The sequence below is a fragment of the Hyla sarda genome, chromosome 4, assembly GCF_029499605.1.
Source record: "Hyla sarda isolate aHylSar1 chromosome 4, aHylSar1.hap1, whole genome shotgun sequence".
Taxonomy (NCBI): Eukaryota; Metazoa; Chordata; class Amphibia; order Anura; family Hylidae; genus Hyla; species Hyla sarda.
The window spans coordinates 346722031-346747007 of NC_079192.1; the positions used below are offsets into that span (position 1 = coordinate 346722031).

The 24977-nt window shown below is 41.6% G+C and overlaps 1 protein-coding gene across 2 annotated transcripts in view; it reads right to left on the reverse strand.

The window, feature by feature from the left end:
• FBXW11 (F-box and WD repeat domain containing 11) overlaps window positions 1–24977 on the reverse strand; it is a 98774-nt gene that overhangs the window by 46368 nt on the left and 27429 nt on the right. The window contains exons 2-4 of one of the 2 annotated variants that reach the window (XM_056516557.1): window positions 22547–22648; window positions 11538–11600; window positions 2355–2580 (exon numbers count right to left, since the gene is read on the reverse strand). In XM_056516557.1, coding sequence (XP_056372532.1) covers window positions 2355–2580; window positions 11538–11600; window positions 22547–22648 — 391 coding nt within the window. The remainder of the gene's footprint in view (window positions 1–2354; window positions 2581–11537; window positions 11601–22546; window positions 22649–24977) is intronic. The other variant, XM_056516558.1, reaches the window with a different exon arrangement.

The following is a 24977-nucleotide window of genomic DNA, read 5'->3' on the forward strand; positions in this document are numbered from 1 at the left end:
ATTACAGAGCAGCCTGCAGTGAAGTTAATACATGGTAAGTGAGGGCAATCTCAGTGCTTGCCTCGGACAAACCTCTTCCAAGCAATGGATGTCAAAATGATTGAGCAGTATAGTGGGGTTTTGAGCCAAATACAGAAGCTAGAGACACACGAAAAAAAAGAAACCTATAAGCATATTTATTTTATCAGTGATATGACAGGAGCAGTTTAAATGTTAGCCTTACTGTTGGGAGGAACAGGGTGTCCTGTGGTAGCAAATTCAGTACCTGTGTTCTGCTGTGGAGATATGTGCTCCATAGCAGCGGAAGTCAGCAGCACAACAAGGTGCAGAGCAGTCAATGTCCTAGCCCTTACACATCAATAGACATGTTCATTCACACAAGCATGCAACTCCAACCTACATGGGGTAGTAAGGTTTGTACCAAATGAGTTTAAATACTAATGTATTAAGGTAATGTTATTGTTTGGTATATAGTTATGATACTTGCATTGAGGCAAATTGCACAAGAGCTTAATATGGACAAATCTTTGCCACCACATTACAGCTAATCTGTCATATCCCACAAAAATGTGATGTTACTCGGTCCCTAATTCTGATAATTTACATATAAATTTTTATGTGTCAATCACCTATATCTCTCTCACAAACACCTATCTGTTGCTCACTTGGTTTGTCATTCTGTGCTTTGGAAGGAGCATGTCTTCTGCATGACTCTGCTGTGCTGGGTCTCTTCATCCAAATCACTGCAGGCTGCTCTGTAATGCCCTCCTCTCTGTTTTCATTCTGCAGTCTGATAGAACAGGAGTGAGCACAGAGGAGTGCTAGTTTCCCCTTCACTGATTGGACTTTGCCAAATATTATGCTGCAGCCAGACAGGATTATGTACTGGATGGTATGGGAACCCCTAGTGTTTTTATTTATTTATATATATATTTTTAAATAAGCCATGAATTCTCCCAAAAGGAAATCAAATTCTGTTATGAAGTATATTAGGAAGGTTAAAAAGGGAATCGGTCGTCTGTCACCTGCACTAACCTGTTGGTACAGGCTTGTAGTGCGGGTGACACCGATAAATTATCTATGGCCCCTTTCATCCATTATTTTCCTTATTCTGGCAGCAGGCTTGGTGCACAGGCGGAGCTCCAGGAGCATGCTGATGTCACTGCTGCCGTTCCTTCAAGCCTACTAGCAGCTCAGCCGAGCAAAAAGCAGCCTTGATGTCAGCATGCTCCTGGAGTGCCGCGCGTGCACCAAGGATGTTGTTCCACTATTGGTTGGTACTAATAAGGTGATAACTATGGACGGAGGAAACAGCATAAAACAGAGGTCGCTCGAGGATAGAGTTGCCACTGCCCAATTCCCTGCGATCGAGCAAACAACCAGAAACTTAACCTTCCAGATGTTCCCGATCGTGGAGAAACGCCAGTATAGGAGAAATGGTTGACTTTTTGTATTGCTTCACCACTATGTGAATTTACCATGATTTTGTACTTTATCTACTATACCAGGCACTTGTGATCTAAACTGTTTTTCCACCTATTGATTCTCTCCTATAGTGAGAGTAGGGTTAGGTACCTGAGGTATGGGGTTGCCCTTATTACGGTGAGTGCCCCAGCTACGTATGAAACATAAGAGATTAGTGGAGGGTCAGTTTATTAGGGGACTCTGACCTGGAAATAACTTTCTTCCCTAAAGGGACAGTGAAGAGAGATTAGGATAAGGGGACCATTGCTATACACCAATAGATAATCACTGTTATCGCCTTTGTATTTAACCTTGTTTCCATAAATCCCTGGTCATTCGAGAGTTTTTGACTATATAGTGGCATCTCTATTTTGTTATGTTATGTACAGTAACATTTTTGTAATGTTTGGAGGTAATGATTTGGATTTTTGATTGCTTAAAGGTTATATTTTATGACGTCTTACTCCAGTATTAACATTTTTGCAACCAAGTAAGGAAGCTTAGGCGAACGGGGCCACGGATCGGGAATAGGTAATAATTTTCAGTGTCATCCACACTACCAGCCTATACCAACAGGTTAGTGCGGGTGGCAATGATTACAGAGTCCCTTTAATGTTTGGCCAAGATGTACAAAACATAAAAAGTTTTTGAATCTGTCAGTGTCCATTTAAGGAAAATAAAATACTATTTTAATTTAATTCTGCAATCATCTAGTCCAAACCCTGCTCTCAGATTCTAAAACTATACAAACATCCATCTCTTTGAAGATATGAGAAAAACATGGAAACAGAAAAATCCTTCAGACTGTTTTCAATAAAAATAATGACTGCCATTACTCAATTTTTGGTGGTGCTGAGGTCGTGGAACATCCATCATACATCACCATTTACCTGGTAGTGCTGTAATGAAGTCTCGTTGTAACATGGGCTTCAAGTAAGAATTAATATGTCCATGCTGGTAGTGACACATTCGAGAAATAAGATGTTCAACAAATTCAACCTGATCTGATTCAGACCACTGATCAAAATATTTTATACACAAGTCCTTCTCTTTCTCATAATTTCCATCAGATGTGCGCTTTCTGGGTACAATCACTGATGATGTTCCATGAGTTATCTGTAGAAGAAATAAAGTTGCATCTGTGATGATAATACTGTAAACTTATACTATTAAACCGAGTAGGGCATCACATGTTTACTGAATTAGGAATCCCAACTTTTGTGTTCTGTATAAATTGCTTATAAGATGGCAGAATAAGAATGACATACTAGAAAGTAGCGTGTGTGTGAGTGTGCGAGTGAGAGTGTGTGTGAGAGAGAAATATATATATATATATATATATATATATATATATATATATATATATATATATATATATATAGTAAATTTGAGTAGCCGTATTAGTCCAGTGATGCAGATGCAAATCAAAAAATATTGCAGTATCTTGTAATACCTTTTTATTGAACTAACATAATTTTGTAGAGACAAGCTTTCGGGATTCCTCCCTTTGCCAAGTCTAAAGCAAATCTAAGCTCACAAGCAGAAGACACAGGTTACATCTCACAAATATGCAGGGGTTAAGACAATAGATGTGGAGAATTAACACAAAGATGGGCCATAAATTGTCCTGCTATAGGAACATAGACTACATAGATAAGGATGAGAAAAAGGGGGGAGCAGGGGAGAGACTGGTAATTAAACAGGAAAAAGTGAGCTACAAAAGAGAATCCAGTACAGGTTATAAGAAATTTTGATAATGAGATAAGAAGCAGAAAATCCACATTGAGTCCCCTGTTTTTCGAGTCAAAAAACAGTATCATTTTGGCTTCAAATTTCTTTTTCTCTTGTGTTTTTGAAGTTCCCTCTCAGTATCCTGATTGTAAGATCATGTATGGAGTGGCCTGATTGGGTAAAATGATGTCCAACTGGGGTGCAGTAGTCATTTTCTTTATGGCGGTTGATGGAATGTCTGTGTAGATTCATCCTTTCGTTGAGTTTCAGTCCGGTTTCCCCATTATAGCATCCCATGTCACACTTGGTGCATTGTATCATGTAGACCACATTTGGGGATGTGCAGGAGTATAGTCCCTTAATGTTATATGTCTTGTTGTTGTGGGTGGCTTCCATCTTGGTGCAGATATGTTGGCAGAGTTTACAGCGGGGTTTGGTGCAGGGTTTGGTCCAATTGTCTGTGTCTGTTCTTTCTGTAGGTAATTTTCGGCTGACCAGCTTTTTTTGTAAATTGTGTGGTTGTCTGAAGGCCAAGATGGGAGGTTCAGGGAAGATTTCTTTTAGCATCTCATCTTCCACCAATATCGGCTGCAGGTCCTTGATAATTTTGCGTATTTCCTCAAGGGCCGGATTGTATGTGGCTACCAGTGGTACGCGTGGTGATTGTTGTATCTCTCTGTATTGTAGCAGGTGTTCCCGTGGTGTTTGAAGGGTGGAGTGTATTTTCCTATTGATTGTCCTTGGATTGTATCCTTTTTGTTTGAATTTCTCAGACAGTGTTTGTAGGTGCAGGTCTCTGTCATCAGGGTTGGAGCAGATGCGATGGTACCTGGTAGCTTGGCTGTATATGATGCCTTTTTTGGTGTGTGATGGAAGGAAACTGGATTTATGTAGATGGCTGGATCGGTCTGTGGGTTTTCTGTATACAGACGTTTTTAGTGTGTTCCTGTTTATTGTGACAGTAGTGTCCAGGAAGTTCACACTTTCTGTAGAAAAGTCCATTTTGAGTTTGATAGATGGATTGAATGTGTTAAAGGCATCATGAAACTGAGTTTTTCTTTTCCTGCTGTCCAAATGATGAAAATATCATCAATGTAACGGTAGTATCTGTAGGGTTTGTGAAGTTGTGTGTCTATAAATCGTTTTTCAAGGTCAGCCATGAATAGGTTGGCATATTGTGGTGCCATCCTGGTCCCCATTGCAGTGCCCATCATTTGTAGATATATGTCACTGTTGAAACTGAAGTAGTTGTGTGTGAGGATGAATTCTATTAGTTTAGTGATGACTCCAGGGCTGTATTTGCGATTGTGGGTTTGGGATGATAGGAACAGGGAGCAGGCATCAATTCCATCTCTGTGTGGGATGTTGCTGTATAGGGATTCTACATCCATAGTTACTAATATGGAGTTGGCAGGCAAGTTTGTAATCTGATTAAGTTTGTTAAGAAAGTCAGTGGTGTCCTGTATGAAGCTGCTGGTGTTTTTCACAAAGGGCTTTAATAGGTTTTCTACTAAGCCAGAGATCTGTTCTGTTAATGTGTCCATACCTGTTATTATTGGTCTGCCTGGGTTCCCAGTTTTGTGGATTTTTGGAAGCATGTAGAATGTCCCTGTTATGGGATTTGTGGGTATGAGTGTCTCTAATCCTTTCTGTGACTCTTTTGGGAAAGATTCGATCAATTTCTTCAATTCCAGGGTGTATTCTTTGGTGGGGTCTTCTGTCAGTTTCTTGTAGTATGTAGTGTCTGACAATTGTCTGTTTCCCTTGATTGTTAGATTATTCCTTAAGTTTTTGATGGCGTCTGTTTCTAGTTTTGAGAGATTGTAGTTGGTTTTATAATGGTGTTTTTTTGACCAAGGATGCTGTCCTTAATCTGAAACTTGCAATGTAGCTGTCCAGTTTGCTGTTGCGTCCTGGTGATGGAGTAAAATCAGAATTCTTTTTCTTGATCTTGTAATCCAGGGTTGTTGTAGTACTGTCATCTTTTTTATGAACATACTCTTTTAGTCTTAGTCTCCTAAAAAATACTTCCAAGTCTGAGTATAGTTTTAGGACATCCAGTTTAGTGCTTGGACAGAATGATAGTCCTTTAGAGAACAGATCTCTCAGAGTTGGATAGTTCATAATCTGAAATATTTATAATTCCGGTGTTTGTATTGTTGTTAGGAGTAGTGGTCCTATTGTTGTCAGGAGTGGTGGTGAGGTCATCGGTTGTTTCAGGTATTCCATTGCTTGAAATGATCCTGGTTTCTCTCTATGCCTGGTGTTGGTTGACATTTTGAGAGAGTTTCCTGAGTTTCTTATTTTTCTTCATGAAGAGTTCTCTTTTCTATTGAAGTATTGCACCAAGATGGAAGCCACCCACAACAACAAGACATATAACATTAAGGGACTATACTCCTGCACATCCCCAAATGTGGTCTACATGATACAATGCACCAAGTGTGACATGGGATGCTATATTGGGGAAACCGGACAGAAACTCAACGAAAGGATGAATCTACACAGACATTCCATCAACCGCCATAAAGAAAATGACTACTGCACCCCAGTTGGACATCATTTTACCCAATCAGGCCACTCCATACATGATCTTACAATCAGGATACTGAGAGGGAACTTCAAAAACACACGAGAGAAAGACATTTGAAGCCAAAATGATACTGTTTTTTTACTCGAAAAACAGGGGACTCAATGTGGATTTGAGCTTCTTATCTCATTATCAAAATTTCTTATAACCTGTACTGGATTCTCTTTTCTATCTCACTTTATCCTGTTTAATTACCAGTCTCTCCCCTGCTCCCCCCTCCCTCCCCCCTTTTTCTCATCCTTATCTATGTAGTCTATGTTCCTATAGCAGGACAATTTATGGCCCATCTTTGTGTGAATTCTCCACATCTATTGTCTTAAAGGAGTACTCCAGAGCTAACCTTTTATGGGGGAATTGGAGCATGAGGCAAAGTTATATAACATTCTAATATACTCACGTTTTCCATATGGTCTTCTTCCCGGTCTTCTCCTCGCTTTTCTCTCCGGCCGGAAGCTGGGTCTTTTGATGACGCTCGACCTGCATTTCTTCTTGATCCGCCGCCATCTTCGCCCGGTGACTCATCGCTCCCATGAGTCACTGCGGGCTGTGCCGGCCTCCCCGCCCGGAGTCGGCTACTCCCCCAAAGTTAATTTATTCTGCGCATGCGCAGTACTACGCAAATAGCGTAGGGCTAATGCTAGGCTCCTATCGCTGCCTACGTTAGCCCTATGCTATTTGCGTAGTGCTGCGGCATTCTTGTGACACTAGTGCAGTGTTTCCCAACCAGGGTGCCTCCAGCTGTTGCGAAACTACAACTCCCAGCATGCCCGGACAGCCTAAGGCTGTCCGGGCATGCTGGGAGTTGTAGTTTTGCAACAGCTGGAGGCTACCTGGTTGGGAAACACTGCACTAGTGGGCACATGGATCAGTGGGCTAGTGGGCACATGGATGGGTGGATCAGTGTGCTAGTGGGCACATGGAGAGGGCTGATTAGCTGGGAGGGGGAGGATGGGAGGAGGGAAGGAGCTGTGGGCATCACTATTATAATTATAATTTCCTGGGGGGGGGGGGGGGGAGAGGAGGGGGAGAGAGCAGCAGCTAACAGGAAGCTGGTGCAGGGAGTCATGGGAAATACAGTCTTTATGACATGGCTGCTTACTGCTACAGGTGGCAATTACAAGAGAATGGCTGGGCCAAATTTGACAAATTAGGTATCGTTGGAAAGGTATTTGAAAGAGCTATCAGATGAGGTAAACTTTTTTATTTTTTTTTAACCCCTTAAGGACCAAGGACGTACCAGTACGTCCTTGGTCCTGCTCTCCTGATATAACGCGGGGTTACACAGTAACCCCGCGTCATATCACGGCGGGCCCGGCATCATAGTGAAGCCGGGACCCGCCTCTAATAGCGCGCAGCGCCGATCGCGGCGCCGCGCGCTATTAACCCTTTAGCCGCATGCTCAGAGCTGAGCGGCTAAAAGCGAAAGTTGCCAGCTAGCTCAGTCGGGCTGTTCGGGATAGCCGCGGCTAATCGCGGCATCCCGAACAGCTTACAGGACAGCGGGAGGGCCCTTACCTGCCTCCTCGCTGTCCGATCGCCGAATGACTGCTCAGTGCCTGAGATCCAGGCATGTGCAGTCATGCGGCAGAATCGTCGATCACTGGTTTCTTATGAGAAACCAGTGATCAATGATGAAGATCAGTGTGTGCAGTGTTATAGGTCCCTATGGGACTATTAAAAGTTTGAATCACCAACCTTTTCCAATAAAAATAAATATATGGTATCACCGCATGCGGAAATGTCCGAATTATAAAAAAATATAATTAAACCGCTAGGTCAATGGCGTGCGCGGAAAAAAATTCCAAAGTCCAAAATAGTGCATTTTTGGTCACTTTTTATATCATTTAAAAATGAATAAAAAGCGATCAATAAGTCCTATCCTGTCTGATCAATAAGCCCTCATACCGCTCCATACACGGAAAAATAAAAAAGTTATAGGGGTCAGAAGATGACAATTTTAAACGTATTAATTTTCCTGCATGTAGTTATGATTTTTTCCAGAAGTCCGACAAAATCAAACCTATATAAGTAGGGTATCATTTTAATCGTATGGACCTACAGAATAAAGATAAGGTGTAATTTTTACCGAAAAATGTACTACGTAGAAACGGAAGCCCCCAAAAGTTACAAAACAGCGTTTTTTTTTCAATTTTGTCCCACAATGATTTTTTTTTTCCGTTTCGCCGTGCATTTTTGGGTAAAATGATTAATGTCACTGCAAAGTAGAATTGGCGACGCAAAAAATAAGCCATAATATGGATTTTTAGGTGGAAAATTGAAAGGGTTATGATTTTTAAAAGGTAAGGAGGAAAAAACGAAAGTGCAAAAAACGGAAAAACCCTGAGTCCTTAAGGGGTTAAGTACCAGGGCTCCGGAGTACTCCTTTAACCCCTGCATATTTGTGAGATGTAACCTGTGTCTTCTGCTTGTGAGCTTAGATTTGCTTTAGACTTGACAAAGGGAGGAATCCCGAAAGCTTCTCTACAACATTTTTTTAGTCCAATAAAAAAAAGTATTCCAAGATACCGCAACATTTTTTGATTTGCATCTATCTATCTATCACACATACACATACATACACACACACACACACACACACACACAGTGACCCCACGACCTACGATGGCCCCGACATACGATAATTTCAACATGCGATGGCCTCTCAGAGGCCATCGCATGTTGAAGACAGCATCAACATACAATGTTTTTGTATGTCGGGGCCATCGCATAAACGGCTATCCGGCAGCGCAGACTGCTTCAGCTGCTGCCGGATAGCAGTTTACGGTGCCCCGTAAGCTCCGGTGACTATCGCTTACATGTTCCCGGCACTCCAGGACGTCATCTTCGGGATCTCCTGCATCGCCGGCATGCGTAGCGACATGATGGCGGCGATAAGGAACGACAATCTCAGGCAACAGAGACGTTCCGGAGCAGCAGGGACACGGACGCAGCGATGGACGGCGACATCCAGGGCAGCGGTGACGGCGGCGACAGGCGAGTACAACGTCCTATATTTAACATTGCACAGATCCCTTAACATACGATGGATTCAACAAACGATGGTTCATTTGGAACGGATTACCATCGTATGTTGAGGGACCACTGTATATGTGTGTATGTGTGTGTGTGTGTGCATATGTATATATTATATACACACACATACTATATCTATCTATATATATATCTATATATCTATATCTATATTTATCTATATATCTCTATATACACACACACACACCCCTTAGCCCAATGTATCCAAACCAGGGTGCCTCCAGCTGTTGCAAAACTACAACTCCCAGCATGCCCGGACAGCCAAAGGCTGTCTGGGCATGCTAGGAGTTGTAGTTTTGCAAAAGCTGAAGGCACCCTGGTTTGGAAACACTGCCTTAGTCTATTACCTTGTTTTGCAATAAAAAAATGCGCAAAAAAAATAATCTTCGTTTTCTAGTGGTATTTTCTTTCCAAAAACTAAAATGTCAGACATCGTGTGAAAACTTTACAGCATACACAAACTATTTCAGAAAAAGAGCATAATGAATACTCAAGAGTATAGTGGAGGTGCTATGTGTCAGTGTATTGGTCATTATGCAGGGGGAGGTATCTGTGCCCAGCTTTATAACCCAGATATAACATATCGATGCAGGTCAGCGGAGTACAGGACACAAGCTGAAAAGTTCTCTCTACAAGAAAGGACCTACTAGTCCACAGTGATAACTATGTGGCCAGTAAGGCTGCGTTCACACGGCCGCCTGTCCCTGTTTTTTTCTCCCCATTAACCTCCTGAGCGGTATTCCCGAGCGTGACTCGGGGTTAATTTTCCCTGCCAGGATCGGTAACCCCGAGTCACGCTCGGGGTAGAATTGCAGAGTTCCCGGCCGGGCTGCACGATATATCGCAAAAGCAATGCGATATAGCGATGCGGCCCCCGGGAAAACATGTGATTATCTGCTCTGGTTGGCTCCCGTTGCGGGGGCTGGCCAGAGCAGGTAAAGAAAAATACTAAAAGTCAGTGTTTCCCTACCAGGGGGCCTCCAGCTGTTGCAAAACTACAACTCTCAGCATGCCCGAACAGCCAAAGGCTGTCCGGGCATGCTGGGAGTAGTAGTTTCACAACAGCTGGAGGCCCCCTGTTAGAAAAACACTGAGCTAAGTGTAAAAGGAAGAAGTAGTAAAATAAAAAAACCTTTTGCTCACCTAGTCCCGGTCCCTGCAGATGCCGTTCCCCTCCGTGCGGTCCGGGGTGTCCTCTCTTCACTATTCATCTTCTAGGACCTTTCACTTTTCAGCCAATCACAGGCCGCAGTGGTGTAAAGCCTGTGATTGGCTGAAGGGGAAAGGACTTGTTCTGCAGGAAATACACTAGGTTTGAAATCTGCCCGGCAAACCTAGTGTATTTGCTGCAGGACAAGACAAGGTGACAAGGGGGGTGGGGGGGGGGAATGTGACAAGGGGGGGAATGTGTCAGAAGGGGGGGGGAAATGTGTCAGAAGGGGGGGGGAAATGTGTCAGAAGGGGGGGGGAAATGTGTCAGAAGGGGGGGGGGAAATGTGTCAAGGGGGGGGAAATGTGTCAGAAGGGGGGGAAATGTGTCAGAAGGGGGGGAAATGTGTCAGAAGGGGGGGGAATGTGTCAGAAGGGGGGGGAATGTGTCAGAAGGGGGGGGAATGTGTCAGAAGGGGGGGAATGTGTCAGAAGGGGGGGGAATGTGTCAGAAGGGGGGGGAATGTGTCAGAAGGGGGGGGAATGTGTCAGAAGGGGGGGGAATGTGTCAGGGGGGGGGGAATGTGACAGGGGGGGGAAATGTGACAGGGGGGGGGAAATGTGACAGGGGGGGGGAAATGTGACAGGGGGGGGGAAATGTGACAGGGGGGGGGAAATGTGACAGGGGGGGGAAATGTGACAGGGGGGGGAATGTGACAAGGAGGGGGGAGAATGTGACAAGGAGGGGGGAGAATGTGACAAGGAGGGGGGAGAATGTGACAAGGGGGGGGAGAATGTGACGGGGGATGTGACAAGGGAGAGGGGAATGTGACAGGGGAGATGTGAAATGGGCGGAGGGAGATGTGAAATTCAGTTAAAAAAATTGTACCGCTTTTGGTACAAATTTCCAGACAGAATCATACCGCCAGGGAGGTTAAGGTTCCGTTGTTGCTGTTGTAAACGGATTACAACCGGTTGTAAAATAATCCCAAGTGATACAATCCTTTCACATCCGTTTACACCTATCTGCGCTCATTTCCTTTTTTCTTTTACGGGAGAAAAGACAGTGCATGCAGTATTTTTTCTTACGTCAAGAAAACTGATGAAAAAAAAAACAGATACAGCAAATTTAACATTGAAGTCTATGGAAAACGGATGAGACTTTGGAGTCATCCGTTTTTACTTCTGAGCATGCTTATTACAAAAAAATAATTTTTTTTTGTTTATTAAATGAACAATAACGGATAGAAACGAATAACATCCGTTTGCATCAGTTATTGTCTTTTTTTTTGACAGGAGAAGAACGGGACAGGTCTAGACGGCCGTGAGAGAACAGCAATAGTTTAGGATTTTCATTGTGGGGGAAATCATTTTCAATTGAAACCTTATCTTTTCAGCACTGTAATAGCACATCACCAGTAGTAGTTCATTGCCATAAGTCAACACACTACTATGGTGCAGGAAATGGAACAGTGTCTGTATTATCCTGGCTGTGGTATATAACAAATGTCACATAAAATATATATATTCAAAAACAATTCCCTGTCCTTACCTGCCATAAAGTGATTTTCTTTGGAGATTCATCTTCATTCTGATCATCCATAACAGACGTAGTCTATTAAAGAGAAATGAATATTGTTAAATGGGCACAGTCATTAAAATTATTTTTTTTGCATATATGATACAGCAGGTAACTATATAAGATTTATAATTTACTTTCTGTTAAAAAAAATAAATAAAAAAAAAGGCTTTTTATGTCACTTTCATGGCCTTATGAATCTGGCCACTAGCGGTCTCCATTCTGATCCAGACTGCATTCAGTCTGTTCAAAAGCGCAGACTTTCCTCTCCTGCTGGCTGGCAAGAGACCAAACTCAGGAAGGGAAGTCCAGTCTAGACATTGACAGTGAATAGCACTCTCTCCCCGCCTGTGTATGAAACAGGGAGAGAGAGTCCTATTCACTGCCTATGGCCAGACAACACTTCCTGAGTTTGGTCTTCTGCCAGGAGACCAAAGTCTGTGCTTTTGAGCAGACGGAATGCGGTCTGGACCAGAAGGGAGACCCCTAGGGGCCAGATTTATAAGTCCATGAAGTGACATTAAATGATATTTATTTATAATTTTTTTTTTTTTGGAGTAAATTAGGAAACGACAGATTATCGGCTTAGCCGATAGTCGGCAGATATTCACGATTTTGGACATTATCGGTATTGTTAATTACCTTGCCGATAATGCCCCCCCCCATGACAGCCGCCGCCCCATTGCCTCCCCCATCCCTGGTTTTATAATTACCTGTTCATGGGGTCTGCGCTACTTCTGAAATAGCTGATAACTTATCCTGGAATATCGGTATAAGTTATCGGCCTCTAAGTTCAAAGATTATCGGTATCGGCCCTAAAAAGTCAATATCGGTCGATCCTTAGAGTAAATTACAAATCTTATTTATTTTACCTGCTGTATCATGTGCCAAAAAATTATTTTCATATCAGTGCCCATTTAAATTTTGCATTAACTTTTTGAAACAGAAAAAATGCATGCAAAATAAAATATAAAATCCTTAGTACACATTAGTTTCTGCAAGCATTATATCATAGATATCTATCTATCTAGTTGAGAGCCAGTCCTCACATTGCACAATTTACTTACATTCTTCTATTCCACAGTGTTGTTCCAAAATAAATGAAACTTTTGTAAAAAATAAAAACCGGTAGAGTGATGACTAAAGACAAATTTACATATGCAGAAATCTTTATTGGTTACACTTCCAATAAAAATTCTTCTTATATATTTTGTTTTGCCTGTGGTCACCCTTAGGGATACTGAACTTCCATTTCTGCCATTTATCAAGCAGTGGTGAAGCAGCTGAAAAAGTCTATTCTTGCCCACACCAGTGCTGTGCCTACCTAAGCACAAGCACCACAAGTAGCAGACTTCCTACCGAACATACCAATATTATAGATATAGAGAGATAGAGATAGATTACCGTATCTCTCTCTCATAATATATAAATATATATATATATATATATATATAATATTGGTATGTTCGGTAGATATATATATATATATATACACACACACACACACACACACAGCCCAATGAGGTGCTGTGTCTTTTTTTTGTATTTTCTAGTTAAGCTTTTCCCAAACTACAGACATCTGTAAACTTCCTGGCTGTGAGATGTTGCTTAGTACAAGGTTTATCTGTATCTAACTAATATTCAAGTCAGTAAGAGCCATATACAGTTGCATATAAATAATACTTTAATGGGGGCAAAAGCATTAAAGATTCTTAGATGTAATTTATTGGGTTTAGTGGGTTCATGTTCTCATATGTACAATCTTTACATGAGGAAACTTCCCTAACCATTTACATACATTTAGTAGGAAAAAAAACCTTTTAATAGAAAAGAGAATAATAGGAAATACCATGCTTAAATGGGCACTGTCAGATACCAAAACTTTTGATATGTTGTAAAGCATGTATAACCAATAGGTTTTATAATTGCTTTTATTAGAACATTTTCAGTATTTCATACTGAAAAAGCCAGTCAAAGTGCCCCCCCCCCCCCCCGCCCGCTTGGACACATACTACTTCTGCTGTGTCCATGCGTCATCACCTATGTCATGGACACACTTCCTTGATTGACAGCTGTCAGCGCAGGGCTCACATCTGGAGGAAAAATCCTCCCACTGTCAGCTTGTGTCCCGCTACTGTCAGTGAGGACAAGCTGGGAGTTGTAGTTTTGCTAATGCTAGGGGAGATGTGAACAGAGAGGATACTGAGGGAGGGGGCGGAGACCTGCACAGTGAGGCCACACCCCCTCCCTTTGAGAGAAATTCAGACTAGTGAGCTAAATTAAAAAAGTGTAATAAAAAAATAAATAAAGGTGCTAGACACATAAAAATTAGATGTACATGGTCAGGATTAGGTACTGAGTGATATATTAAAAAAATATGTTTTTGTTGGATCTGACGGGTATGCTTTAACCCCTTAAGGACCGGAGGTTTTTCCGTTTTTGCATTTTCGTTTTTTGCTCCTTGCCTTTAAAAAATCATAACTCTTTCAAATTTACACCTAAAAATCCATATGATGGCTTATTTTTTGCGCCACCAATTCTACTTTGTAATGACGTCAGTCATTTTGCCCAAAAATCTATGGTGAAGCGGGAAAAAAAATCATTGTGCGACAAAATTGAAAAAAAAAACGCTGTTTTGTAACTTTTGGGGGCTTCCGTTTCTACGTAGTACATTTTTCGGTAAAAATGACACCTGATATGTATTCTGTAGGTCCATACGATTAAAATGATACCCTACTTATATAGGTTTGATTTTGTCGGACTTCTGGAAAAAATCATAACTACATGCAGGAAAATTAATACGTTTAAAATTGTCATCTTCTGACCCCTATAACTTTTTTATTTTTCCGTGTATGGGGCGGTATGATGGCTCATTTTTTGCGCCGTGATCTGAAGTTTTTAACGGTACCATTTTTGCATTGATAGGACTTATTGATCACTTTTTATTCATTTTTAAATGATATAAAAAGTGACCAAAAATGCACTATTTTGGACTTTGGAATTTTTTTGCGCGCACGCCATTGACCGAGCGGTTTAATTAATGATATATTTTTATAATTCGGACATTTCCGCACGCGGTGATACCACATATGTTTATTTTTATTTTTATTTACACTGTGTTTTTTTTTTTATTGGAAAAGGGGGGTGATTCAAACTTTTAATAGGGGAGGAGTTAAATGATCTTTATTCACTTTTTTTTTTCACTTTTTTTTTGCAGTGTTATAGGTCCCATAGGGACCTATAACACTGCACACACTGATCTTCTATGTTGATCACTGGTTTCTCATAAGAAACCAGTGATCAACGATTCTGCCGGATGACTGCTCAGGCCTGGATCTCAGGCACTGAGCAGTCATTCGGCGATCGGACAGCGAGGAGGCAGGAAGGGGCCCTCCCGCTGTCCTGTCAGCTGTTCGGGATGCCGCGATTTCACCGCGGCTATCCCGAACAGCCCACTGAGCTAGCCGGGATGCTTTCGGTTTCACTTTAGACGCGGCGTTCAACTTTGAACGCCGCGTCTAAAGGGTTAATAGCGCGCGGCACAGCGATCAATGCCGCGCGCTATTAGCCACGGGTCCCGGCCGTTGTTAGAGGCCGGGCCCGACCCTCTATGACGCGGGGCCACGCCGTGGCCCCGCGTTATAGATCGGGAGTGGACACATGACGTTCCAGTACGTCATGTGTCCTTAAGGGGTTAAGTAAAATGGGCCCCGTCACATTAACAAACTTTCTATGTAAGACAGGGCTTATGTATGTGAACATGTGTGCATATCCATGTTATTAATTATCCTTTCCTAATTTTGCAGCCTTCCTGGAACATGTTGTAAATCGGTACCCGGTAGAGATGAGCAAACTTCCAGTAATTCGATTCGTCACAAACTTCTCGGCTCGGCAGTTTCTGACTTTATCCTGCATAAATGAGTTCAGCTTTCAGGTGCTCCGGTGGGCTGGAGACTGTCTCCTAGAACTGTATCCACCTTCTCCACCGGAGCACCTGAAAGCTGAACTACTTTATGCCGCCTAAAGTCAGCAACTGTCGAGCCGAGAAGTTTGTGCCAAATCGAATTACTGGAAGTTCGCTCATCTCTAGTACCCGGTATGGTCTGACAACAGAGAGCTGATTTTTCATTATGCACGCTCCCGCCAGGTTCAGGTCATATCTCTCACACAGAGCTCAGTGACATGTGGTGCAGCCAGGTTCTCACCCGCACAGCCCACACATCACCGCAGCACTTTGTGCAGAGATGGTCTAGAACAGTGGTCTCAAACTGTGCCCCTCTAAATGTTGCAAAACTTCAATTCACAGCATGCCCGGACAGCCAACGGCTGTCCGGGCATGCTGGGAGTTGAAGTTTTGCAACATCTGGAGGGCTACAGTTTGAGACCACTGGTCTAGAAGCACTTCTCCCAGCTCTATATGGTAAAACATACACACGCCGGTGTGTGTGTGTAATATAATATAATTATATATCACACACACACACACAAACATGACCGTACACACTATAGTGGATTAGAAAAATATTGCGTTTTTAACATACTGGGCATATATGAAGCTTGAATTAAATTTATAATGATGACGCTGTGGATGTATTACAGCAAACATCCGCTCTATAAAGGATGGAACAATAATGCATAGAGTGTTCCTGCAGCTGATGAAAACTACAACAACCAGCACTTTCTGATCAGGTTTGCCTGTCCACAAATGCTGGGATTTGTAGCTGCTCAATAAATATCCCCAAATGTTATATACTGCTGACCAGGCATAACAGGCGCCACAGTATCAGCAATTTAGACCCCCTCCTCAGGCATGAAGGCTGAACCCTGTCCCTGCAATTACAGCTCAAATATAATAATCATGTAACCCCTATCACTGCATGCTGGCGAACAAGCAGTGCGAAATTGGGGTAAACCGCTTAGCTTTTTTTGTATATATATATTTTTTTTAAATTAACACTATAAACAGCGTACCACACACATACCAGGGATGTGGAATTCCTATCGCCCGATGCCCGGGACTAGCAGTTTTGGGCGTCGGGCAGGTGAATTTGTCCGGCCCTTAGCCCGGCTTTGGGCAAGCAGGGCCGGACCTGACAAGTGCGGCGGCGATCTGCAGTCTGTATGGAGCGGGCTGCCGACTCCTGCCAGCTCCATACTCTGCCGCCTCCGACAATAAAAAACTGTGTCCTCCGAAGCAGAGCAGGGGAGATGAGAAGCTGTGTATTTGTCTTCTCTCCCCTGCTCTGCAGACGTGCGGGGGGAGATGAGGGGGCGCGGCTACTTGCTCCCCATGCAGACCTGCGTCCTCTGCCTTCACTCCCCCCCCAGCTGTAGCGTCGGAGAGCTGAGGGGAGGAGACGCGTCTGCACGGGGAGATGCATGCGGCGCTCTGCAGTATGTATGGAGCGGGCTCGGGATTCTTACCCACTCCATACTCTGCAGCCCCCGGCTGTTCTCAGTAGCCGGGGGCCGCCGCTAATAGCCAGCATGCGGCGATCGCCGCCGCTGGCTATTAACCCTTTAGATCGCCGCTGTCAAAACTGACAGCGGCGTCTAAAGGGAGATGTGAATGCTCCCTGGTGGGCTAGTGAGGTGGATCGCCCCCCGCAGCGCTTCCTCCTGTCCCGGCTGTGTCATTGATAGACAGGCTCTATCAATGGATCAATGGATCACAGAGCACACAGATTAATAGAGTTCAATAGATCTCTATTCATCTGTCTGAGGAATCGAACGATTCCTCATAAGTCTAATAAAGTGTAAAAAAAAAAATAAAAAAAAGTTTTAATAAAAGTTTGAAAGACACATTAACCTAGTGGTCTTCAAACTGTGCCCCTCCAGATGTTACAAAACTACAATTCCCAGCATGCCAGGACAGCCGTTGGCTGTCCGGGCATGCTGGGAGTTGTAGTTTTGCAACATCTGGAGTGCCACAGTTTGAAGACCGCTGCATTAACCCCTTCCATGTTAAAAGTTCAAATCACCCCCTTTTCCTATATAAAAACATGCAAACATAATAAAAATAAACATATTTGGTATTGCTTCGTGTGTAATTGTACAACCTATTAAAATATAACATTATGTATCCCGTACGGTAAATGTAAAAAAATACTAAACCACAGATTTGCAATTTTTATAATATCCCATAAAAAAAAAGTTAAAAAGCGATTAAAAAGTCAGATCAATGCCAAAATGGTACCGATACAAAAAACAGATTATGGCGCAAAATATGAGCCCTCATACAGCCTGGTATGCGGAAAAAAAATAAAGCTACAGGGGTTAAAAATGGCAATTAAAAAAATTTGAAAACGTTCAGAATTAGTAAAACATCACGTAAACGATACAAATCTGGTATCGCTGTAATCAGGCGGCCTAAAGTATAAAACTAACATGTTACCTCAACCACAAGGTAAATGGCGCAGAAAAGAAAACCACCAAATCTGCTAAATTATCTTTTACTATTTCAATTTCACTTCCCCCAAATATATAGATATATTTTTTGGTTCAGAGAATATGTTATTGAAAAATTAAAAGGTATCATTATAGTAGGTAGTTATGGCTATTATAGGGCGAGGAGGAAAAAACGAGTGCGTAAAAGCGAAAATTGGCCCAGACAAGTGGATCGTCAAGAGGGACAAGTAGATTTTGCTCCATTTTAGTCACGTGGACAAGTAGTTTTTTTAATAAAAATCTCCACACCCCTGCATACCATAGTCTCTTGTCATGGTTCCAACCAAGCGCTACCCCTGCTGCATGCAAACAAATGGCTACATAAACATGGAGGAGGGGTAAACAAAGCGCACAGCAGCAATTGGCTGGAGGACTCGGCAGGCTCCCACAACATAGACCCGATAGAGGGTGGGATGTCCTGAATGCATGTGATGACACCCCCTCAAAAGGGATGAAATGGTAGTAAGCAGCATAAGGGTGGGGTCACACCACGATTTTGCTATACGGTTTCATAAAAATTGTTTTTAAAGTATGCAACCGTACAGAAAACCGTGCCCATAGACTTCCCATTCAAAAACGTATGCACCATAATGTATACAGTTGTCTCCGTTTTTCAAACCAGACGTTTTTTTTACTTTTTTTTCCCCCTGACAGAAAACCGTGGCCTACCACAGTTTTTGGTCCGGGTGAAAAACCGTATTAAACGGTATACTTTTAAAAAAAAAAATTTTTATTTTTTTTTAACATGGGAGTCAATGGGAACCGTACAGAATTGTATGTGCGTACGGTTCTTCCATCCGGTTTTCACCATACATTTTTTGACTTTGCACAGTTTTTTTTTCTTGGAATTTGAATCAAACAAGTGAAACTTTATTCATAATTAAGTGAAAATTTAAAAACTTAGTTTTTTCTTAAAAAAAATGGAGGCAACCGGACATCATTTTTTAAAACCGTATACGGTTTTTAACCATATACAGATAAAAATTTGTACACACGTTTTGATACAGTTTAGTCAGGTTTTGAGGAATCCGTTTTTTTGGATCAAAAATGTGGTGTGAACCCAGCCTAACATTGGGAATGTAATTGATTTTCAACATAAAGCTAGCTGTAACCACTTCCCTCTTTTTTTCCTTCTCACCTTCTAAAAATCATGACACTTACAATTTTCCCCCTTAAAATCCATATGAGGGCTTGTTCTTTGTGCCTACCATTTTACTTTGTAATTCTAATAGTTTCACTACAAAATCTACGGCGCAACCAGAAAAAAATTATTTGTACGCAAAATTGAAAGAAAAAAAAAAGCCATTTTGTAATTTTTAGTGGCTTCCGTTTCCAAGCAGTGCAGTTCTCGGTAAAAACTGCACCTTATATTTATTCTGTAGGTCCATACGGTTGCAAGGATACCCAATTTATATAGGTTTTATTTTTTTTTTACTACAAAAAAAATAAAAAATTATAACTACATGTACCAAAATTAATACGTTTAAAAATGTCCTATTCTGACCCCTATAACTTTTTTATTTTTCCATATAAGGGGATGTATGAAGGCTCATTTTTTGCACCGTGATCTGAAGTTTTTATCGGTACCATTTCTGCTTTGATCAGGCTCTTTGATCACTTTTTATTTATTTCTTACGGTATAAAAAGTGACCAAAAATAAGCTATTTTGGACTTTGGAAATTTTTTTTACGTGTACGCCAGTGACTGTGCAGTTTAACAATATATTTTTATAGTTTGCACATTTACGCTTGCGGCGATATCACATGTTTATTTACACAGCTATTTTTTTAAATGGGAAAAGCGGGGTGATTCAAACCTATTAGGCATGGGGTTAAATCACAAGTATTAACCCATTATTTTTTTTGCACTGTTATAGCCCCCATAGGGGGCTGATTTCCTACACTGATCACTGCTATGCAATAGCATGGCATTGATCAGTGTTATCACTGCTTGACTGTTCCTGCCTGGATCTCCGGCATGGAGCAGTCATTCGGCGATCGGAGGGAGGTAGGGACCCTCCTCACGTCCTACAAGCTGTTCGGGATGCCGCAATTTCACTGCGACATTCCCGGAGCTAACCAGCAATGTTTACTTTTGTTTTAAACGTGGCGATCAAGTTTGATCGCCGCGTCTAAAGAGTTAATGCCGGACACCAGCCCGATCGGCGATGTCTAGCATTAGCTGAGGGTCCTGGTTACCTATAGCAACCGGGACCCACCAGGTATGATGCACACTCACCTGCTGAGTGCGTGTCATACTTTGGGAGCCGCAGATGGATGTTAATGAACATCCATTTGCAGCAAGGGGATAAGGCCCTTTTACATGGGCCAAGTATGCCTATCTCCCCCCCCCCCCGTTTTAATTTCCCCACAAAAATAGTGTTTTTTGGTTGCGCCATACATTTAATGATATAATGAGTTATGTCATTACAAAGGACAACTTGTCGCGCAAAAAACAAGCCCTCATACTAGTCTGTGAATGAAAATATAAAAGTTATGATTTTTAGAAGGCGAGGAGGAAAAAATTAAAACGTAAAAATTAAATTGTCTGAGTCCTTAAGGCCAAAATGGGCTGAGTCCTTAAGGGGTTAATTGAACTGCATGGTAAATGGCGTAAATGTTAAAAATTTGTAGGGGTCAGAAGGGGATTTTTTTTTCAATAGGAAAATAAAACAAGACCTATATAAACTGAGTATAGTTAGAATCGTATGGACCTACAGAGGATAATGTGTCATTTTTACTGAAACGTGCACTATGTCAATACGCAACCCCCTAAAAGTTGCATAATAATTTTTTTATTGGCTTCACTACACATTTTGTGGTAAAATGAGTGATGTTATTACAAAGTACAATAAGTCCCGCAAACAAGCACTATAGATAAAGGAAAAAATGAAAACGCAAAAAAAAATTTGCTGCGTCATTAAGGGGTTAAAAACTTGTGGTACTTGGGGTTATACAACCAGCACCGCAAGGTATAACAGAATCTCCATACTGTCAGCAAAAAAAATGGTAATGCTGTACAAATAAATAAAGACAAGGTGGAATGGTTTTCTCATGCCAAATAATTTTGTTGGCTATTATAAAATGGCATTAAAGGGGTTGTTCCATGAAGCAAAGATGGTAAAATCAGAAGTGACAGATTATAGATGGAACAAATGTGCTGCTTTTAGGTAAAATAACCTCCGTCCCTGTACTACTGTTCTTCCCCATGAATCTGATCACTTCCTGGTTTCCTCTCTGAACTGTGTTACATCTACCTCTACACAGCACGCTCCCCATCCATTGTAATGACGCGCGTGCCGTCTAGAGGTAGACTACACGTACCCCTGACTGAGCGGGACGGGGTCCAGTTCAGGAAATCGCAGGGTGCCCCAGCGGTCAAACCCTATCCTGTGGATAGGGAATAAGTAATTCTGCCTTTTTCACTAATGCTTGTACATTTGAAATATTTTTCATTTCAAATAATGCATCAGTTTAGACTTATTTTTCTTAATTGACAACCCCTTTAAGTTATTGCAAGTAAAGCCCCAAAAAAATAAAAATATGTACTATATATAAAAAAATAAAAGGGTATCCATTGACCTTTGTCTGCTGGAGACCACAACTTATGTCCAAGTTGAGCACAGTGTATGCACTTACAGAGGCAGAGTTATGTTGTCAAGGAGGCTGTGTTGCACTGCAGGATGTATGCTTTTTCCATTCAACACCACTCCTTGCCTTGACTAATATACTGGGCTAAGCTACCAGCTCTGAGCTATGCACAGTCACAGCAGGAAGGGGTGGGGGAGGGAGGAGGCATGCATGCTGTGTCTCAGTACAGCCTCTTTGACAAGCTCTGAGCAAGATCTAGAGCTGACAGATTTACTTTAAAAGCAATCTTATGGTTTTGTCTATTAAATAATCCAGAAAATATTGAAAGGCTAAGATATATGGTCACAAGTGATATAAAAGGTTAAAGAAAAAGAAAAAAAAAAAAATGAAAACCCACTCAAAGAATAATGAAACATTTCTAAGGAATTTGGTCTCAAGTACAAGTGATTTCCAAATTTAAGAGGGGTGGGCCAATTCACCTCAAAAACAGAGCAAGAATGAAAAGGTAGGCAGTCAAGTAGACAACCCCTTGGGTCAAAGAATAGTCACCATTATCTGTACACTGTATGTCTAGCATTAAAGTTTTTAATAAATGGAAGACCACTATGGAGAGGAAAGCAGCAATTCTAAGATCTGACCTGACTTTTACTGCAAAAGCAGTATACCATAGTTCTAGACAAAGTTAGTATTGAGGCTAGCCATGCACTCATGCAGCTCTTGAAAACATACCACGTGAAATGAGGCTTCTCAGATATAAATATATAAAAAGTAAAAACTAACATGCTCTACGGGTTTCACATTGACACAAACACCAAATACATACCAATTAATAACATCATGCAAAACGAGTTTACTGTTCAGGCCACCAAGTCAAAACATAAAGTGATGGGTAATGCACAAGACAAAGCATACAGATAACAGTACAACAAGAAAGAAGAAAGGCACCTGGAGACATCTGACACTGGGCATGCTCTGCAGGCATCTCAGTGCGCACATGCTCTCTACCAGGTTGGAGCAGCCTAGCCACAAAGACCTTGGCACAGAACACTGCAGGGTGACAAAAAGGAAGGAGAAAAGAAGCCGTTAGATGCCACAAAAATTGTTTTAGGCAGGCAACTTATGAGTATATTAAATGTATGTAAGAATGGACAAGCAATGCATGCTTTTAGACTTCAATAGAAGAGGCCTGTAACATATCTAGTCAGATTCTATTACTATCCTCATATCTACAGAAAGATTTAAAAATAGCCCAGATTCATTTTTTAAAGTGAAAGTCCTGGAATGCTATTAAATGGGTATTTCAATTTATTTAACAAAACTGCTGCTGCTAGGGCAGAAAAATAAACTACTTCGTATTTACATCCCTTGGCACTCCAGTTTGCCTTGGTTCCCAGTCTACTTAGGACTCTTCCCAGTGCTGGCATGCTCCGCTAAAGGTAGTGCCATCGGTTAGACCGTTGGAAGGATGGGAGTTGAACAGAGAAGAAATACTACTTCCTAATATCCTATTTTTTTGTTCAACTCCTGTAAAATACCAGACACCCAGTGGACCCCATTCAAGCCAATGGAATCCATCAGGACCCGGCAGCAACAGACCTGCTCAGACCCATTCAGAGCTGAACAGGTTGAAGGACAATGGCAGTGTGAATCTAGGCTTACCCTGTTTATGCGCTCTCTCTGCTCTGCTGATGTATCAAACCCACTGCAGCCTTGAAAATTGTTACCCGGGATTAGAAAAGCAGAGCTGATTTCTGCAAGATAGCACCACACATATGCCGTATTATAGCTCAGTTCCATGAAAGCAAATGGAGTAAAGGTGTAATACTAAACACAACCTGAGGACAGGTGTGGTGTGTTTTTCTATTTCTGTATAACCCCTTTAATGATCCGCCTCACTGGATTCAGAAGGTCATCAGCAAAGCAGGGACAGCGTGTCACCAGAATAAATAGACCGTAGTCGGAGCAGACTGGAGCGCCAGCGCTGGAGCAGCAGGCTAGAGGAGTATGCTGTACTTTGTTATTTTAAAGCCCAAGCAGGCTGCAGTATGATTTTTAACTAAATTGGAATACCCCTTTACTAACCATGTTACAGTAATTTACAGTGTCTATAGCACCATTTCTTTTGGTGTTGCTGCTAGTCTGCACTGCTAGGGTGGGCTTTGAACAGAATCGGTACAGTATAGTTCCTTCTTGCTCACCCTGCAGAGGGAGTCTTTCCAGCCATACTGCAGCAGAGGCTCTCCTTATTCCCTGACAAACCAGGCAGAAAATACAGCCACTGGTTGCTTTGCAGTAAACCGAGGATCACCACACATGACAGCGGGGAGAGTGACGGAACATGTGTGTTTGCCAGTGGGTCACATTTCTATAAACTGTCCAACAGCATAACATGGTAGTGGTGTATTGTGTTAGTAAAATGTCAAAATTCAATATACTATACTGGGCAATTTTAATGTTAGTTCCTATGAAATATCTAAATAGGATATTTGATGACGGGAGAACCCTCTTAAGGACGCACACATTGTTGATCAGTATTTTGTCTTTGTATTCATAAACCTACAATAGGAGTAGAACCTGCACAGAAAAAGTATAGATTTGCACCTCTTCTACAGTTGTGAGTTACTCTCTGTTTTGTCTTACAAATACTAATGCAAAATACTCACCAAAATGCTGCCATGTGCAAGTGGCTTAACCCCTTAAGGACCACAGGTTTTTCCACTTTAGTTTTTTTCCTCATCACCTTCAAAAAATCATAATGCTTTCCATTTTGCACCTACAGACTCATATTGAGGGCTTATTTTTGCGTCACCAATTGTACTTTATAATGACATCAATCATTTCACCACAAAATTTACAGCGAACCAAGAAGAAAAAAACATTTGTGGGGCAAAATTGGGTAAAAATAAAAGATATTTTGTAAATGTTGGGGGATTTTGATTCTATACAGTGCACTTTTCGGTAAAAAGGACACATTTATTCTGTAGGTCCATATGGTTACAATGATACCTAATTTTTATAGGTTTTTCTTTATTTTACTACTTTAAAAATTATAACTGCATGCACCAAAATTAATATGTTTAAAACTGTCCTCTTCTGACCCCTATAACTTTTTTTATTTTTCCGTATACAGGGATGAGGGCTCATTTTTAGCGCTGTGATTTGAAGTTTTTATCATTACCATGATTGTTTTGATCTGACTTTTTTGATCACTTTTTATACATTTTTTAGGGTATACAAAGTGATCAAAAATACGCAGTTTTTGGACTGTGCAATTTTTTTTCCATGTATGCCAGTGACAGTGCGGTTTAATTAACATTATATTTTTATAGTTCGGACATTTATGCATGAGGTGATACCACATGTATTTTTTTGTTAA